The following is a 14,522-nucleotide window of genomic DNA, read 5'->3' on the forward strand; positions in this document are numbered from 1 at the left end:
AGGGTAAGGTACAAAAATATCATTAATAAAATAGTGGTTAATATATTTAAGAACAAAATATAGAACCTGGAAGTCTCCTGACAGATGCAAAGTTTTACTATGTTGGATTAGATGTATCCTTGGATATGGAAGAAATGATGGGAATGAGGAATGATTCCTTGCATGAGCTTCTGGGTACTAAGAAATTCCTGAAAGGGCAGGCCACCATGAGCACTTCAGAGGTCAGAACACTGGCTAGGCTCAACTGGGGAACAGCCAACAGAAGATCAGAGATTTGAGGGAGAAGCAGGGAATTACAGTTGTTATTCATAAATATATATATATATATATATATGTATATGTTGTTCATATATGTGGTATATGAAAACAGTGCAAGTGTTAATTGCTCAGTCGTGTCTGACTCGTTTGAGACCTCCACGGACTGTAGCCTGCCAGGTTCCTCTGTCCATGGGATCCTCCAGGCAAGAAGACTGGAGTGGGTAGCCATTCCCTTCTTCAGGGGATCTTCCCAAGCCAGGGATCAAACCTGGGTCTCCCGCACTGCAGGTGGAGTCTTGACCACCGCGCCACCTGGGAAGCCCTATATGACGTCTGTGCCTGCCTGTGTGCTAAGTTACTTCAGTCGTGTCTCTTTGTGACTCCATGGACTGGGGCCCACCAGGTTCCTTGGTCTGTGGGATCCTACAGGCAAGAATGCTGGAGTGGGTTGCCATGCCCTTTTCCAGGGGATCTTTCTGACTCAGGGATTGAACCTGCATCTCCTGCATTGGCAGGTGGGTTCTTTACCACTAGTGCAATCTGGGAAGCCCACATGGTGTACGTATGTATGTGTGTGTATATGTGCGTATACACATACATACACAGAAAAGACTTTGCCTAGTGTTTCATAGAAACTTTGGGCTACCTCTTGACCTATTATTTTGGATAATCTTCTACTATCGTGGCATGGTCTATCCTCCTGCCGCATAGGTAGCTAAACTATTACTGGTCTCCTTTCCTTAATCTGTTGGCAACTGTCCCTAGAGAATGGTTTCTCAGCCTTGCTACTGTTGACACCTTGGACCAGATAGTGTCCTGTGCGCTGTAGGATGCGTAGCAGCATCCTTGAGTCTACCCACTAGATGCCAGTAGCACTCTGACAGTTGACAACCAAATACATCCCCAGACATCAGTCTGCTCTGGGAGACTGTGCCCAGTTGAGAACCACTGGCTGTAGACTGTGAAGTTGCATGTTTGGGAATAGGTCTCCTGTGCTTCCCTTATTATAATAGTAAATCGTCCACCCAAGAGAAATGATGGATTGCCCTGCCTTTTCCATCTCTACACAAACTGCAGGCCCACTGACACATCTGGGCTTTGTGAACGGTGTTTAACATGTATTAGGGGTTATGTTTTCTAAAAAGTTGTGACACTTGTAAATCAACCATAGTTCAAATCACATACTTAACATATAGATCAACTCCTTATGCTAGGCAAAATATAGAAAATAATTTCCAGTTTCTATTATAGAAATTTCCATTTTCTATTAAAAAAAACAAATACAAGCAGAGAGTCAGTGTACACATATATCCTTTAGGTATAGAAACAGCTTCATTCATGTATAATTTTAATTTGAAGACCCAGATACAATATTCTTTAAATAACAATGGCCCCTAAAACTTACTCAAACTTACTATAAAAAAGTAAACAAGTGAAGAAATATAATTTTAAACTCTGCCCCTTGCTTGAGAGCTTGGAGGAACCCAAAAAAAAGCTAAAAAAAAAAAAAAGCCATTGCCATATTCAGGTGATGAAGTAGCACTGGAGTTCAGCTTTATATGTGGTCATTTGTGAATAGCTGGTTACATTATATTTAGAGATTCAACTTTTGTTAAACTATATGTCTTTTTTTGTTTTTGGCCATGCTGTGCAGCTTGCAGGATGTCAGTTTCCCAACCAGGGATAGAATTCGGGCCATTGCAGGGAAAGGCTGGAATTCTAAGCACCAGGGAACTCTCATGGTAAACTAAATACAAATATTTCTTACTTATAATTTTGGTACAAGCTGAAAATGTAAATTTAGATAAAAGAGAGAACCAAAGGGCTTTATGCTGGGTACAGAGCAGAGTCTGGGGTTCACTGTCTCTACCAGATGCAGTGGAAGCTGACTGTGCTCACAACCTGTTCTTTCCTGCTGCCCTCAGAGGTGAGCCACAGAGGAATGTAAAGAGCCCAGAAACTAGAATTAGCCTATCTGGGTTCAAAGACTGATTCTACCTTTGCAAGCTGTTTCCTCATCTATGAAATAAAGAACTCAAAAGAGTTACTGTGAGAGTTAAGTGAAAAAAAAAATGCACCTAAACTCCTAACAATGCCTGGCACATGGCATGTACTCCATAAATGTCAGTTAGTACTCTTGTTACTAGTTTGAGTCAATCTGACATTTCCTGTTTTGGAAAGATAGAGAATAATTGCCTATCTTTTGGCATCAGTGTCTAATGACACTAAGTATCTTTGGCTCCTGACATGGATTTTTGTATTATTCGAGAAACTACTACTGTAACACAGTGTGGTAATACACAGTGAGTTTTATTGAGAAGTTTCAAGCACTGTGACCTGAGGAAGTATTTTCAGTTCATTTTATCGAAATACTTCAGTTTTCCGGCTGGATCTGGGATTATCTGTTGAAGAAAAGAAGACAACGTACATCATCAGTAGTCTGATAATAGTTGCCCATCTCTTGGGTCAAGATTATTTTCCTGTACCAAATTATATACATTTAGGGAAAACTGGATTTGTCCTACCTGCTAATTTTAATCTCAGCTATTTTAGAAGGCAGGTGATCTGCTAGTGAATTAACATCTGTACTTAAACACTCCCAAACTTACTTATAACTCTTCTCTTGGCCACCAGGCTTGCATGGCATCTTCAGGTTTGATCTAATTAAATCAAACACATTAAGGGAGCATGGCTACAGATGTTAATGCATTTGTAAAATAATCTGCTAATGAAGTGATGGTATGCTACAACCTGAAAAGGGGGCAGAGAGCTCAAATGGATTTTTTGGCAGTCTAGGGTATAACCTTTTCATCTCAAACTGCAAAGTAAAAGAAACACTCTATATAGCCTCCCTAAATGAAAGAATGTGTTTCAGTCTCATTTTCCTTCATATGACAAGGAGAGAATCATTAGCTTCATTGTCAGTTAAGCCAGATTTTCTCTAAAGCTTTTAATATATACACTGAAAAATTTTTCTTGTGACCGTTCTCTTTGTCCTGAATTTATTTGAACAAGTCTCCACCGCTTCCCTCCTCCTGCTTTTTAAATGATATAATTCTCTGAATACTTGGCTTTAAAATCCAGAGCATCAAGTCCCATATTCTACTTTCCCAGTTTCAGCTACTCTCCCTACAGTCCAAAGAATGCCTGTACTTCTTTTAGGAGTTCTGCCTAGCAATGTTTACTTCATTTACAAAATCAAGGCAGGTCTGTTACAAACAGAGATTATCCTAGGGTTGGCTGCTGCTTTTTGGCCCCAGCCATCCCCTTAACAGAAAAATGAACTTGACTTACTGTTTCACTACCAGGTTTCCAACCAGCAGGGCAGACTGAAAGGAACAAAAATTGGCAAAAGACAATTTAGAAACTGTTCAATTCTCTCTAGCAACTCTCAGCTTTTCTTTTTCCAAATGATACTGAAAATAGAACCTATATTAATGAGAACATTTCTAGGCCACCTAACACTTGACTTCTGTTAGCTTACTGGCTTGCAACAAGAAATTTTAGTCCTGGAGCTTATCAGCAGATAGCTGTTTTCCAGTTTTCTCAGTCATGTTTAGTTACATTTATAACAGAAGAAATCAAACTGAGTGTTCCTTTAGTAAAGTTGGAAAGTTTGGGAATCTGGTGAATTGAAAGATCTGGGTACAGCAAAATTCCTCAAATGTACATTCCCTTAAGCTTATCTTCTGTGCCCTGCAGTATTTGGTCCTGATGCCATGGTTCACTGTTTGTTTTAGCACCCTGACCCAGGCACTAAGTTATACTTTTGAAAGGAATATATAACATATGTTCTATTTTAAGAAGAATCTGATGTTTACCATTTGGCTACTGCAAAAACTTGGAGTGAAAGGGTGAACTAATAGATTACTAGTGTGTTACTGAATAACCTCAAAGATTTCTGAATTACCTTGAAGAAAAAAACTAAATTAAATAATGTAAAACATGCAAATAAAACCTACATTACTAGATATGGCCAGATTGGTTGGCACATTTTAAGTTAATAGAAACATAATGGGAAAAATTACAGTAGCAGAAACTTTTCTCTGAGATATCCAAAAGGGCTATGAAAATAATATTTTTTCTATCCTATTCAGTAGGTAGAATATATTAGTGACATTTTGTTAAAAGCACTTTCATATTAATAATTAAAATTTGATTTGCTTAAAAGATCTAATAATTTGAAAATAATTGGAAGACTCTGGAACCATGAAAATTACTTTTAAGGTAAGAAACCATATTATGCTACTATCTCTCAAACTAAAAAATCCAAAGGCTATAACAGAAGGAAAGGGCACCTTCTCCGTGTCTGTCAGTGTACTGGAATGCCTGAACCAAACGTAGTGTCTCATCCACGGATCTACCCACGGGAAGGTCATTCAGAGTAATCTGTCTTAGGATTCCCTTGTCATCAATAATGAAGAGACCTCTGTAAAACAGAAGAATGGGAAAGATGAGGACATTTGTTCTCAGTTAAGACAAATATTAGTTACTTTGAATCCCTGTACCGCTCAAACAGAAAGATGTTATGCAGAACCAAAAACATAACTACCTACCTACTTGACTGGTATGTGCATGCACACACCCCTATACCCACTCCTATCTACTGTGTATTTTGGGATTATCACTGTTAAATAGTAGCATTAAAATTTTGTTTTTGTCTTTGAAATGTACTGTAGTATTATCAGTTGAATCTTCATGTGTACTAGATTTGGGACTGTACTATAAATGGTGAAACTGCATAGCAAAGCCTTATTCTACAATACTTAAAATTTTTTTTTTGAATGAGTAACTCAACCTCTGAACCTACTAGGGCTGTCTCCTTATACCAGATCAACTTGGTCAAACTTAGGTAAAATTGTTAATTACTATTCATATTTGTGTTCTTTCACATACTACTTTCACAATTGAAAATCCTCGTAAAAGGTGATCAAGTCTGTTTTGAAGCGAGCGAGCCTGACTGGAAATTTTGACCTTACCTCTGTAACACTCATCATAGCCATATACTCCACATAAAAACAAAAGCTGCCTGTTTTTTGGTAGCAAACTGTAGCTTTTGTTTTCTCTTTTGATTTTGTGAACTGCTTCTTTGGTAGACTATGAGACTAAGACATTTGCTGTGCTTGCTAATATTAGATAATTTACTTGGTTAATGTTCAAATAATTCTCAATTTGAAAAGTGCCTCAGTCTTTAGTGGCATATTTATTCTTTGGGAGTTAATAATAATCGCTAGGCAGAAACCATTATAGACTTGACAAGTACAAAACAAAAAGAAAATTGGCAGGGATACATTGATTCAATATGGATGAACCTTGAAAATATTACGGTAAGTGAAAAGAGGCTAGTCATAAAAGAGCAGATACTGTAGGATTCCATCTATATGAAATGTCCAGAATAGGCAACTATTAAGACATAAAGTAGATTAGTGGTTGTGTAGGGCTAGGGGAGGGGGACTGGGTGAAATGGGGAGTAACTGCTAATGGGTATGGGATTTCTTTTTGGAGCAATGAAAATGTTCTAACATGGATTGTGGTGATGGTTGTACAACTGTGAAATACTAAAAATTACTAAATTGTATGCTTTAAATGGGTGAGTTGTATGGTATGTGAATTTTATCTCAATAAAGCTGTTCTAAAAAACTGCAAGATTATAAAATACTGACACCTTTACATAAAACATTAAAAGAACTATTAGCACTAGAAAGCAAATCAATATGATTATAAGAAAATTACAAGTATTTCAAGCTGAAGCTGCCCCTGTTTCTAAGAATTCTATCAGCAGTTATTAGCTCAAGTAACTCAATGAGAGCTGTTAATAAAATATATCCTTAATTTTTCCTACTCCAGAGGCACAGGTTTGCTAAATACTATGATACTTGTATTTAGAAAAACTATTACTCGAGTCAGTTTGGAAAAGAGAAAGAAATGGACAGAAAGTTTGGGGACCTGAGTTCATGTATGGGTTCTGCAATTAACCATAAGTCACTTTGGCTAAGTTCTTGGAATGCTGAATCCGTTTTTATGTAAAATGACAGGGTTGAAGGCCTCTAGAATTTTCCAGTTCTAACAGTCTTTGACACTCACATAGTTTCAGTCAGGACTCACCAATTATTTTTAATGGTATCTACAACATTTTTGCAAGTAGAACAAATATTTCTTGATCAAACCTTGTATCTTCTAATTCCATTTCAAGTAGGATTACAAATATATTTGTATTTGTCATCATGTACAACTACTGAAAGGTACCTAAGAGTGTGGCCTGAGTCTTCCAGATATACGCCATAGTCCTTTGAGATCTGATGGTTCAAATCTGCAAGAAGTGGAATCCTTATTGACCCAAGTCCTCCTTGTCTTCGAGGAGTATTAATCCTGTTAACAGAAAATGTACCTTTCAGGGTTAAGTAAACAGCATATATTAAAATAGTCCACACTCCTTGCATATGCACACAAACATGTGCATGGCATCTCTTGTCATTGTAAATTTTGTGCAATTAGGTGGAACATCTTTTCATGATTAATGAACTAAAAATTATTTAATCATTGCTAAGAAAATAAATATAAAAAAATTTTATTTCTCCAGATTAAGGTTATCCACTTTATCATAATAATCATAGAATTCAGTGGTTTTTGCTGTGGATATTACATCTTTTAAAAAAATAATTATTTGGTACAGACCATTTTTTAAGTCTTTATTGAATTTGTTACAATATTGTTTCTGTTGTTTATGTTTTGGGTTTTTGGCTGTGAGGCATGTGGAGTCTTAGCTCCCTGATCAGCGAATGAACTGGTACCTGCTGCACTGGAAGGTGAATTCTTCACCACTGGACTGCCAGGGAAGTCCCTATATCTTTTGAATTTAACTTTTCCCAAAATTTGAAATGTTCTATAAAATCTTTAAACATTTTTACTTTACTTTCATTGAACTAGCAGCTCTCAGATAAATTTATTCCTCAACTGTCTGATAAATAACTATATTCCTGTCATGTTAAGAGTTGTCTGCCCATAATTTAAGAGTATGTTTGAAAAAAAAAAAATAAGAGTATGTCTGTTCGTTCCCTATAAATGTTAAGTTTAAGATACTGACCAGGCCAAATGGGTGAACTGTGAATCAACAGAGCAGGCTACCACTTCAGTGTTGATTGATCTGAATTCGTCAATTCTATCACCAAAGGCGATGATTTCAGTTGGACACACAAAAGTGCTGGAAAAAAAAGTCATTATTCTCAAAAAACACACATCCTTAGTTTCAAATGATTTTGTTTTTATAAACACTTTAGTATATAAAAATGTACATTAAGAACAATTTTATATATGAACCTTCTCAAGATGGAGTAGTCTAAAAAATGGTCACTGGATCAAATATCATTTAATTTAAAAATATAGAGTCCTCAATTATGTCTTGATAAACTTTATATTGGTGCATACAAACTGAATGTTACCTTGTATGTATGTGTAAGTGTACAGGGCAGCAATGAAAAATGGACTTCCTGCTGTGTGTCATGGTCAAGAAGGTTTAAAAAACATAGACTTAGGGGACAGGTTCCTACCACAGTCCAATATAGGCTTTTCGAATGTTTCAGTTGTTCGAGTGGAGGACTGCCACATGCAAGAAGATAGTTCTAATCCAGATTATGTCCTTGGAAATCTGGCCTATAAAATGAACTTTTAATATTTTCCAAAAGGTAAGAATGATTGGCCCTTGTCCTCCTTTCTGTTATCCCAAGAAATGTTACCTAGAGATATACTGTGTGTTAGTTGCTCAGTCATGTCCGACTCTTTGTGACCCCATGGATTGTAGCCCACCAGGCTCTTCTGTGTGTGGGATTCTCTAGGCAAGAATACTGGAGTGGGTTGCCACTTCCTTCTCTTACTGGACCAACATAAAAGTTTTGGCAGAAACCTGAAGGGTTACAATTCTGATTTTCTTCCTTGTAGACTGTGGCAAATGTCCCAGGATTCTTCTTTCTCTAACCAGGTCCAGTTTGGCTGGCTTTACATGCAAACAGCAGAAACTCTCTTAGCTCCTTGCTCCAGAAGACCATTGCTAACATCATGCTTTAATAAGATAGGTCTTATTCACTGGGGAGTTTTAAATAATACTGGAGGAATAGCTTATTTGTGTGCTATGTTAGGCTAATTTCAAAATTCAGGTTTAGCACCTATATATTTAATATGTGTGCTGCCTTTTGGTTTTACAGCAACATGAATTTAGAAGGCCTATCATTTTATATATATTAAAATGTCTACTTCAGGTTTCTATTAGAAGTTGAGTTATAGTACACATTTTAGTTAGTCAAGCCATAGTATAAACTGATTAGAAAGAAGGAAGTTCTTACTAATTTAAAAGATTACATATTATGCAGATTCATGGTTTGTTTCAGTCTCAATGTACACATTTTTATGAGAATTCTATTTGGATTAGAGTAGGAGTCAGCAAACTTCAGCCCACAGGCCAAAATCTAGTGTATCTTGTTTTTTTTAAATAAACTTTCAATGGCGTACAAGACCCCTTTATTATTGTCTGTGGCTATTTTATGCTATAATGGCAAAGTTGAGTAGTTGCAATGAAGATCACTTCAAGACTAAAATTTTTACTATCTGGCCCTGTACATTTGCTGCCCCCGGTCTATAGACATAAAGATATGAGCTTAAGTATATCCTCCCTACAAATTTAAAATATATTTACATAGTTCTAGATTACTCCTAATGGAGAAAGGAACTTAGTATACAGTGGCACAGACAGAATAATCTATTTACTTTTTGTAACCAAAAAACATATTCAAACAGAAAAGATCAAAGTTGGGATAACTCTCTTTGGTATCTTTTCATTTTCATGGAATTTGAAAAATTCAAAATTAAATCCTCAGTGTGACTAAAACTCCAAGAATCTTTACTTTGAGTCAACTTTCTACCTATAAAAGTGCTGTCGGAATTAAAGAGAACCCCCTCCATAATCATACTTTATGTTAACAGGCGTTATTCCTTAAACATATCCAATATTTTCAGGAAAATGTTCAAATCACAGGAAAGTAACATGCAGCAAAGAACAAAAATAATAAAACCAAAGTTAAGTGCTATCACCAGAGAAAAAGCCTTATAAATATTCACGTTAACAGAGAAACAGATTTGTGGTCTAAGTCTTGCTATTTAAATGCTTTCTAAAATATCCTCAGTTCATTTTCTTGCCTTAGTAAGTAGAGTTTAATGAATATAACTGTGGTTTTTGTCTAATGATTATGTTAACACAATCACATATATATAAGTATACAACATTGGGGTCAATGGGTTATGATTCTGAAATATATTCAAGATGTTACTTTCTTGAAAAAAAACTCATCTCAGGTTGCCCTTTATGAACAAGTGCTAAGAAATTTCTAACTATGTGATGCTCCTGAGCAAAGATGAATAATGACTGAGGTATTACTAGCTGCTATGATATGGATTACTTACAAATCAAGTGGGTAGAAGAAAAAAACCAGGTACTTCCCACGATAATCAGTTAACTTGAGCTCCTTAAATTCTCCATTTATCACAGCTGTTCCTTCCCAATAAGGTGCTGGCTTGGAAACTAAAAAAGAAAAATATATGATGTTCTTAAACGATGAGAAGGTTGGTGGGATGACAGAAGGACATCTTTAGGACATCACTAAAAACCAAGGCTTCGGAGGGAATCTTTGGACCTCTTTTAGCAGTCTGGTGATGCAGATGGACTTCTGCAGTGTTACTGAATGCGTAAAATATTTAGAATATTTAGAATTTCAAAGGACATATATTACATTGAAGTGCAATCATCAAAACTATAAAAAAAACTGGTGATATATTAATATTTGTGTTCTTTTTCTTAACACGTTAAAACTCTGAGGCTTGGCAGTGATCTAGTAACTACTCAAGATTGTGATGAGTGTAAATGATGTTTCAGGATACCTGCAGCATCCATAATAATGGTATGAAATATATGTGATTCTACTTTGGCGACAACGAGTACTGCTGAGGCTAAGGTGGTTTGCTGCTGATGTTCATAATGGAAAGAACTGCTATATTTCAGCTGGAGATTAGTGAAAATAAAGATTCTTTTTCCTATTCATGCTCACAGACCCCCTACATTCTATCCCTGCACTAAACCCTACAGGATACTTCACTATAGTTCCTCCAAGTTAATCAGCTTCCCACATCAAACAGTTAGATTTTCCATTCTCTAATGGCAGTCTTCCAGATGTATTAATTTAAGTGTTTGTCCAGTTTCTTGAATATACACGGAGGACCTGCTGCTACATTCAAGGAATAGGAAATCTGCAAATATGTCAGGACAGAAGTGTAAAATCCTAGACCATAGGATTATTTTCCAGGCTTTGAAAGAGGAGACCCTCTTGAACAAGTGACCTAATGGAAACTGAATAGTTCATGCTGCTCTCTTGTCAGTGTATGCTTGGAAGTCTAGCCAACATGCTCTGATAATAATGTACCTTGATATTCTGTTAACACATTTAGATAGCACTTAAATTTTCAGAACCATTACATACATTAATGTCAATACTTGCTTCCAAGTTTGACTAAGGTTCCTAGGAAGTAAGGGTTATAATAGAATTTATTATATTTTGTATACTAGCCAGCATTTTTGATAACTCTGAAAACAGAGAAACACTTAAGATTAATTTCTCTGTGGAGTTAATGTATAACAGGTGATTACTTATCTTGAGCCAGCAGCCTATCTCACAAAAGCATCCTGATCTGATTAGGTAAAGGCCAGGAGGGAGAATTAGATAGCAGAAGGATATGGAACTATATATGCTTTATATATATTACTTAAAAATATTACTCAAGTGTGAGGTTATAGTTGTAATAATGTGTTACAATGATAGTCCATAGTGATTTTAGCATATTGGGAAAACCAATAAAACTGAAAAATTTTGCTCTGAAAATTTTGATTTTTGGGATCTTTCTTTTTTATAGACACTGATGGAATGCTTTATTATCTTAACAAATTGGTAAAGGTTTGTTAAATGCTAACAGTGTTGGCAAGGTGGTGGAAAGGCATGCCTTCATATCCTTGACTGTACCTAGATATGGCTTTTCTTTTTCTTTTTTGGGAGGGAAATTTTGGGTTCTTGATTTACGAACTGCAGTGTTAGTTAAAAAAAAACTGTCATCAGTTTATAGAGCAAAGAGAATTCAGTTTGCTAAGATCTATAAATGGAATTCCCAAAGGAACCATTCGCATGTCAGGATGGGGAACACATGTAAACCCATGGCTGATTCATGTGAATGTATGGCAAAACCACCACAATATTGTAATTAGCCTCCAATAAAAATAAAAATAAAAAATAATGTTCTTACAAACAAAACCCCAAAATTGTCCCAAATACAAATCATATAATTAACAAAGCAAAAGGAAAGCAGTATAAAGTACATTTAAATTCCCTTTCCCCATAACCCATCTGTTTAACTACTGTTAACATTTTGATGTCCTTCCTCCTAGTCTTTTTAAACACAAATTTGGATCTTGTTGCATCCCACTTGTGAAAAAAGTAAGCATTAGATCATGAATAATTATTCATGTTACTAAAAATATCTGAAAGTATGAACTTGATAGCTCCATAATACTCTGTTTTGAGTGAAGGTCCTTGTACCTGTAATTCTAGATGAGCCTACACGTTAGAGAAATGTAGCAAATACCTAAAATTTGAAAAGGTCTGCTGGTAGAGGGAAATCTTATTACTATCATTAGGTTCCATGAGCAGACTTGGATGGCATGTTATGGGAAATATATGTAATGCCAGTAAATGCCACTTTAACTGGCTGCCATATTTCAAAATATCTTCCGAGGCAAGTAAAAGCAATGAGACTTGGAAATATGATTTTGAAAGTGTAACACACACACACAAAAAAGAAAGTGTAACACTAGCTTTTTAAAAAACAAAAACCTAAAGATAACTTGCAGTAGGAAAGAATTGCAGATGTTTAAGGAGGCAACAGTTTTTCTCATTTATCACTCCCACTCCATCCTAAGGCATATCAACATTCCATTTAACACTGGGGATTCATAACTGCGAAGCATTGCTTTTTTTCACTGAACATGGCCAAGGAACATGCTGTAACTGGACCACAAAAGCCAAATACACATCTTCAGAATGCCAGATGGTCAGTAGGAAAAGCAGGTTATTTAAAAGCAAGCAAGGGACACTCTTTATCCTTTAGTCCCTACCCACTTCTTTTTGGCTGATCTTAACATCCAGATGCAGCAGGCCACAATTTTCTCAGTATCCACTTAGTCTGACGTGTCTTTTCTGAAAGTGGCCATTAGTTGTGTACACTGGACAGAAATGCAAATAATCAAAAGCCAAACTGGCAGGACACAAATTTGCCACGAGGTTTATCATCAACCCAAATGCATTACTTCTAACCTCCTTTTCCGCATTTCCCTACAAAGAGCCTCCAAGATACACCCTGTAACAAGCTCTTCATTTCTGAGAAACACCAAGGATGCCCATTAACTCTATAGGTCTCTGGGAAGGTGGCTTTTAACAGTTTTCTTTGTAAGATGCAACAACAAAATGAAACGTTTCCTCTCCTGAGCCAAACGTTGTTTAGCTACTTTTCTGTTTATCCAAACTTTCTGTGAATCGTTATTCAACTTATCAGCGCATTATTCTCCGAAATCGTACTTGAAAACAGACGCGATGCGCTGCAGGCACTTCGCGATGTTTGAGGAAGTGTTCTAGTTTACACAACATCCTCGTCGCCTGCAAGCCCAGGACCAGGGCCACCCTCTCCCTCATCTGCGGCTTTTGGGGTAACCACTAATTCCTCCAAAATCTGATCAGTGGAACCCACCCCTTTCTTCACACCTCTGGAACCCCCTCCATCCCTCCACCCCCCAGGAGAACCAAGCTCCCCCTTCGGGACCGGAGGTAGCCCAGGAGGTGCCGCCCAAGCCAGGCCCCCGGGTAGCCACCGTAACCAGGGTACATGTGTCCCCTGGCCCTCCCCACCTCCGGGTGCCACCGGTCATCCCGCCGTGGTGGGGCACCACCTACTTTTGGCTTTGCTGAGGTGCAGGGAGTGGTCGGCGACCGAAACCCGGGACACCTCTCCCGGGTACACTTGGCCACCCGCATAGAAGTGGCACTCCTCTTCGCGGGTTCGGGGCCTCTCCTCCGCCTCCAAGCCCCGCACAGCTTCGGCCCGCAGCAAGAACAGCAGCAGAGGCAGCAGCAGGAGCTTTCGGCTCCGGCCAGGGACCAGAGTCATCGCGGGTAGCGGCGGGGGCGGCGCCTCCATGACCACGCGAGTGTAGTCGCACGTCCCTTGGCTCGAACGCTACTTCTCCCGCCGCCAGGCAGCTACAACCGCGCGCTCAACGCCCGTTCGAGCCCAAGCGCGGCCTCGCGAGACCAGCCCCGCCTCCTCACTCCCCCGCCCCTCCGCTCCCCGAGTCGCCCGCTTCCCGGGCTCTCCAGGAGCCGGCCCAGCCACGTGGTCGCTAGCCCCGCCCACTCACCCCCCTGAGTGTGTTTGCGCATGCGCCCTGGGGCGGGCCCAGGCAGGGCGCTTTGCCTAACTGAGAAGCGACAGCTGCCGTGACTGGTCTCACGCGCTCCCGCCCTCACACGTCTTCAGACATCCTTTTACGCTCGTCTCTTCCACAAAGCCTCACCACTGCACACCATTCCCCCCCGCCCCTCAAAAAGTGAAATTAACTTATCTCTGAATGGGTTGCACTTTATATTTCTAACAGGTACTGTTTTTTTCCTTGAAGTGATCTGCCAACAACGCCACGACTCCCCCCACCCCCGCCCCTAGTTGAAGCCCTTGTAAGTTTGTAAATCCTGGGAAAACTTGGAGAAGAAAGGCCTAACCATTTACTCTTCTCCAGCAGGCAAGGCAAACAGGCAGTTTGGTGACTTAAGCCTGCCTCAAACGTGTCTTATTTTTTAACTTGAAAAGTTCCCGGAAAACCAGACTTTTTTCCAGCGCAGTATAGTTCCATCGTCTGACAATTAACCCATCATTTTACAGGAGTCTTCCGCACTCTTTATGCTCCCCCCCGCCCCCCGGGGTCCCTTCTAGCCTCCTGCGAGCTCTTGTCTTCTTTCTGAATCCCACGGAAGCCATCCTACAGTTTCTCTTTCCTCTGTTAGACTGTCAGCTCCCTGGGGGTCAAAATCGATGTGGAATTCAGCTTTGTTTCCCAAGGCACCTGGCACAAGGTGAGCATTTGCCACTGTAAGCTTTTGATTTTGCGAATAACACCTAATGTTTCCAAC

General features: G+C 38.7%; 1 protein-coding gene across 2 annotated transcripts; it reads right to left on the reverse strand.

The window, feature by feature from the left end:
- Positions 1–2,549: 2,549 nt before the first annotated feature.
- Positions 2,550–13,650, reverse strand: PRDX4 (peroxiredoxin 4). 2 transcript variants are annotated; one of them, XM_061136391.1, is made up of 8 exons: positions 13,293–13,650; positions 9,709–9,826; positions 7,343–7,459; positions 6,505–6,627; positions 4,557–4,687; positions 3,553–3,587; positions 2,868–2,918; positions 2,550–2,660 (listed from the first exon to the last, which is right to left on the reverse strand). In XM_061136391.1, the coding sequence occupies exons 1-7, from the start codon at positions 13,534–13,536 to the stop codon at positions 2,868–2,870; spliced, it is 819 nt and encodes a 272-aa protein (XP_060992374.1). In that variant the 5' UTR covers positions 13,537–13,650; the 3' UTR covers positions 2,550–2,660. The 2 variants fall into 2 exon arrangements, with proteins under 2 accessions (XP_060992374.1, XP_060992373.1); XM_061136390.1 differs by lacking the exon at positions 2,868–2,918 and having other exon boundaries at positions 13,293–13,649.
- Positions 13,651–14,522: the final 872 nt, after the last annotated feature.

This window comes from Dama dama, chromosome X, assembly GCF_033118175.1.
Source record: "Dama dama isolate Ldn47 chromosome X, ASM3311817v1, whole genome shotgun sequence".
Taxonomy (NCBI): domain Eukaryota; kingdom Metazoa; phylum Chordata; class Mammalia; order Artiodactyla; family Cervidae; genus Dama; species Dama dama.

Coding starts and splice junctions, on each gene's coding strand:
- PRDX4 (XM_061136391.1), bottom strand. CDS start 13,536: ATGGAGGCGCCGCCCCCGCCGCTACCCGCGATGACTCTGGTCCCTGGC. Junction 9,827..13,292: donor GCACCTCAGCAAAGCCAAAA/GTAGGTGGTGCC, acceptor TTTCTTTTTTAG/TTTCCAAGCCAGCACCTTAT. Junction 3,588..4,556: donor CACTGACAGACACGGAGAAG/GTGCCCTTTCCT, acceptor TGTTCCTTTCAG/TCTGCCCTGCTGGTTGGAAA.